Below are 5,286 nucleotides of genomic sequence, written 5' to 3' on the forward strand. Positions count from 1 at the left end.
CTTCTGTACTAGAACAAATAGGCAACTCGGTAGGTCAGATATTTCTCTGAAGGTTTATCTTCCCTTGTTCCCAGCTTTTTCTGGCTCTGTTCTTCTCTCCTCTTCAGGTCTCCTCCTGGCCTCTAAAGGTATGTATTTTCACCCAGAATCTTCTTCCCTCCGTGCCTCCTGATGCCCATCTCTCTCTGCCTCAGTGCACTGCTGCCTTCCATCAGGTGGGATTCTGTGCTCAGCTGCCCAGGAAGCGCGCGTCTCCTTCCTGAGTGACATTGAGCATTGGCAACAGAGACACTTTGTTTCTGTGCAAAAGCTGCCTGACCTGAGGCTCTGGATGATTAGGCAGGGTGAAATTCCTTTGGCTTAAACTTCAGTTCTTAGTAGAAGAGGGGAGAACATGTAAGAACCAATAGTGGGCTCTTAGTGGCCCACGTGTATCCTCTTTTCTGAGACCCAGAATCTTATGTTATTGAAAACCACTACTGCCGACCTAAGCCATGGACTCTTCTGTGGGAGGAGGTGGAGGGACCAGGAAAGAGGGTAAGAGCCACTGCAGGTTTGGGGAGTGGGAAACCGACTGCATGAAACTTTGTCTTCCCTACTCTATTAGCACCAGCTTCCTCCTATTTCTCCTCTTTATGGATCCCTGCCCCCATGAATATAGGAATGCACACCGCCCCCCGGGAAACCCCCATTCTGGTTAGTCTGTCCAGCCCTTCCTGGGAGAAGAGATGTTCTCACTTTCCTTAGCCTCCAGACCTCAGTCCGCTATTAATTCACTCACTCAATCACTAAATAAGACTTTCTGGGTCACTAGCACTTTTTGAGTTAAGTGGATGAAGGAGCAAACACTTGTTATATTTCCTTTTTCCAAAAAGGAAACCTCACTGCCTGATGCCTTGGGAAACATATACATCTTCTGCGCATGAAGGAGTTACATGTGAACCCAGATTCATGTGCTGTGTCTCCAAGTGTTGTTCCAATTTTTCTGTAGGGCCACACTTATCTTAATAGAACGAACCTCTAGTGGCTGAATTTTAGCCATTGCCAATGGCGATTATTCTGGGTGAGCCTCATTTGGGATGGCGGTGAGGCCATTGGGGGAGTGGCGGGAGTTCTGACAGGAGAAAGAAGTTAATCTTAGATGATGGAGGCTCTTAAAAATCAAGCAGCAAGTTCAAAATTATTCCATGGGCAGGGACTGAGAGGTATTTTGACATCCATGGGCAGGGACAGAGGGTATAGAGACCATCACATAAATGCAAAACCAACTAAGGTGTGAAGTTAGATTTCTTTCAGGCACCTCCAATATTCTCACCTGTAAAATAGACAGTCTCTTTCATTGCAGTCGAATTCCTGTCCACTTATCCACACATACTATTGCACACACTGGCATCTCAATCTGATTCTGAGAATTAAAACTGACAATATATATAACTGCCATAATAATTTCAAAAATGATGAAATCTAAGCAAACACAATTTGCTCTTAGCACTAATTAGATATGGAGAGGCGTTGAATAAATAATTGAATGAGGGATAACAGCAGAGAGGGGTGAGGGCAGCCACTCTCAGAAGTACACTAGAGTGTGTGAAAGGTGATGGAGCTGAGGGCAGCAGGCCCAGTTGAAGAAGGTGGAGAAGATGGGCATAGCTTTTAGAGCAGATAATGAGAAGATCTCAAATATAGGAGGACTGATAATAGGGGTTCATGACCTGTGAGGTGGATGGAGGAATGGTTGGGGGAGAAAAATACTTGAGGGAGTCAGTGAGGAGTTTAAAATCTTAAAACAAAACATTGTATAGGGAGAGGATGGGGATGTCTTGGGACATCGGCAGGGGCACTGAAGGCTCTGTCCACTTCCTGTTCTTATTCCAACGGAACAAAGGAACTGAATGGCTCTGAGGAACCACAGCGCTGTCACCGAGTTCATCCTCCTGGGGCTGTCTGCAGACCCCCGTGTCCAGCCCCTGCTCTTTGCGCTGTTCCTAATGATTTACCTCCAGACTCTGCTGGGGAACCTGATGCTGCTGCTGGTGATCAGGGCTGATTCCCGCCTCCACACCCCCATGTACTTCTTCCTGAGTCACCTCTCTTCCCTGGACCTTTGTTTCTCTTCGGCTACAGTGCCCAAGCTGCTGGAGAACCTCCTGTCTCAGAGGAAAACCATCTCTGTCCAGGGTTGCCTGGCCCAAGTCTTCTTTGTGTTTGAGTTAGGGGGCACTGAAGGCTGCCTGCTCTCAGTGATGGCCTATGACCGCTACGTTGCCATCTGCCACCCTCTGCTCTATGGCCAGAAGATAACCAACAAGCTCTGTAATGGGCTAGTGTGGGGCTCCTGGGGCCTGGGATTTCTGGACGCACTCATCAACATCCTTCCAGCTATGAGCTTGGACTTCTGTAAGGATCAGTCCATCCCCCACTACAGCTGTGAGCTGCCCTCTCTCTTCCCTCTGTCCTGCTCTGATGTCTCCACCAACTTTACTATTCTGCTCTGCTCCAGCCTCCTGCATGCGCTTGTAACCTGTGTCCTAATTGTCTGTTCCTATACTCATATTGTGTCCACCATCCTGAGCATCAGCTCCTCCTCAGGCAGAAGCAAGGCCTTCTCCACCTGCTCCTCCCACCTCACTGCTGTCCTCCTGTTTTATGGGTCAGCTTTCCTTCGCTATTTCACACCAACCTCAGGTTCACCCCTGGAGTTAGTGTTCTCTGTCCAGTACAGTGTGGTCACTCCCTTAGTGAATCCCCTCATCTACAGCTTGAAGAACAATGAGGTGAGAGCAGCTGTGAGAAGGACATTTAGAAAATATCGCCAATATTTCAGGAGCTGTCCATAGTCAGAGGATGGCGGAGAATTAGTTTACCACAGCAAGATGTTCTGGTAACTTGACAGTAAGTGTTCTTCCTAATTGCTTTAGACATTGGATGCTGAACTGAATCTTAGAAATTCATAGAGCTACCCAGGTATTGATGAGACCAATATGAAGAATGAGAGAGAGGAATGCTTCTTGTCCTTACTGAGTTGTGTTCCATCTTAAGGCTTTTCTATGTTTTGCCTATGCACTACCAGGCTGGGAACATTATCAGGTTATTTACAGTTACTGGCTATTACAATGAAAACTGTTACAAACGTACATGTGCAGGGTTTTTTGTGAACGTAAGTTTTCACTTCATGAGAGCATACACGCAGGAGAGGATTTGCTGTGGCATGCTGTAAATGTTAGTTTAACTTAATAAAAATGTTTTTCCAATCTGTTTTCCAGAATGTCTGTACCATTTTACATTCCTACCTGAAATATGAGGGACTCATTTACTCGGCAAGATTGACTATACTGTTATTGTTCTTTTTATTAACTTTGGCCATTACTAATATTGTAGTGGTTGTAGTTAAAAATAAACTCACCTCAAAAGAAGACTACATGTAAAAAGTAGTAAAATCAGAATAAGCTTAATGGTTTTGTGTCACTGTCAGTCTCCTAGCTTTAATAACTGTGCTCTGACTGTGTAGAATAGTATCATTTAGGAGACCTAGGTGAATAGTACACAGGCACTTTCTGTACTACTTTTGCAAAACTTTTTGATTTAAAAATGGTTTTCAGAACATTTTTCCAAAATGTCTAAAAATACATTAAAAGCTATGGACCCTGGGTGAGTATAAAGTGTGATTATAGGTTCATCCTGTAACAAATGTACCATCTGTTGGGGCTGTAGGTAACGCGAGCGGCCGTGTCTGTGAGGATGCAGGGTATAATGGGAAATATCTGTCCCTCTTCTCAATGTTGCTGTAAACCTAATACTTTTTTTTTTCTAAAAAAGTCTTTACAAAAAAATATGTTATCACATAGAGTAAAAATAAAGGATGAGAAGAATTAACAATGCAACTCACTAAAACAAAGTTGGAATGAGTATATGAGTATTAGAGAAATTCGGTTTAAGAAGAAGATATGTTATAAGTGGTCATCAGGGAGATAGTCTAAGTATAAAGGACACACTACATTATAAAGACATAAGAATCCTAAGCATAGAAAAATCACAAACGAATAGTGCTAATTTTATAAAACCTGCTAAAACATGCCAATAAAAGGAATAGATAAATTGGGTAAAGTCTTCTCAAAGAATCGAAACTGGAAAATAGATTAAAAATAAACAAAATGTTTATGTAAGACTGTACATGCTTATCTTATGTGAAAGTCTAAAGTTTGGCAATTATACATATTAACAAAGTGTTTTGAAAGAAGAAATGATATTGACAAAAAGTCAACCATGATTATGATTGATAAAAACCGTCCATAATGATGATAACTTTCAGAAAAATATCTTGTAGGAGAAAAGTCCGAGTTTTGCAGAAGGTAGTTTGAAGGTAATGGGCAGGCACAGGAAGAGGAACAGAGTGGGGTGGGGATAGGAGCCCAGGGACTCTGCACACCTTGCCCTTGAGATCTGCTCCAGCAACCGGAGTCCACATTACACTGAGTTCTGGTGATTAGCGGGGCTGGACACCAGGGGCAGCTGGAACAGTCTGGGAGGCAGAGACTCCAGCTGCTTGTGGCAGACAGGCATACTCTGCTGGTCCTGATGACACCCAAAACACAGGCAGCAGTTTGAAAGGTGCCAGAAGGGTGAGCGTTGGATGGAGCTCTCTCCTCAGGAGAAAGGGCAGGTGGATGATACCTCCCCCGCCCTCCCGCGGCCAAAAGGTTGGGCACTCTCTTGAGGACCCAGGTGCTCCCTCCCACTCACTGGTGGCTCAGCCCCGAGTTGCTTCCCTGGCACTGGTGTCACGGCAGCTTACCCAGCCCCGCAGTGTCAGAGTTTGCTTTCTGGTTGGCAGAGGAAGACTCTCCCAGCCTTCTTAGCCCTGTATCAGCACAACCACTGGACGCACCTGCAGGAGACAGCTTGGAGAGCTCCTTCCTCCATGGGGGTAGCCAAGCCCGGTGCTGCGCACCTTGCTGCCACTAGTGGGCGCCGATGTGACTTGCTGCAGCAGCCGCAAACCACTTTGTGACTTGTGTGTACCTGCTTGTTCTGCAACTGTTCCAAATTCTGTTGTTATTCCTGAATAAACACGTCTTGCTAGTAAAATAACGGGCCATATTATTTTGAAGGTGGACAGTACACTCATTTCTCTTCATATATACATAGGAATGAAATTCAGAACAAACACGCTATGGCAAAACACAGGCAGGCATGAAGATTTTTTTTTAAAAAAAGGAAAATCAGCTCTTCTTAAGTTTTAGAAAGAAATTTAAGGAGGGTTGTCTTGAACAAAAAGTTCTCTTGGAG

General features: G+C 44.6%; 1 protein-coding gene across 1 annotated transcript; it reads left to right on the forward strand.

The window, feature by feature from the left end:
• The first annotated feature begins 1,892 nt into the window (after positions 1–1,892).
• On the forward strand, positions 1,893–2,837 carry LOC140843897 (olfactory receptor 8S1-like). Its single transcript, XM_073214311.1, has one exon. It carries the CDS (start codon positions 1,893–1,895, stop codon positions 2,835–2,837), a length of 945 nt encoding a protein of 314 aa, XP_073070412.1.
• Positions 2,838–5,286: the final 2,449 nt, after the last annotated feature.

Source organism: Manis javanica, chromosome 10 (assembly GCF_040802235.1).
Source record: "Manis javanica isolate MJ-LG chromosome 10, MJ_LKY, whole genome shotgun sequence".
Lineage (NCBI taxonomy): Eukaryota > Metazoa > Chordata > Mammalia > Pholidota > Manidae > Manis > Manis javanica.

Bases quoted from the DNA above. Each gene is read 5' to 3' on its own strand.
- LOC140843897 (XM_073214311.1), top strand. From the start codon at position 1,893: ATGGCTCTGAGGAACCACAGCGCTGTCACCGAGTTCATCCTCCTGGGG.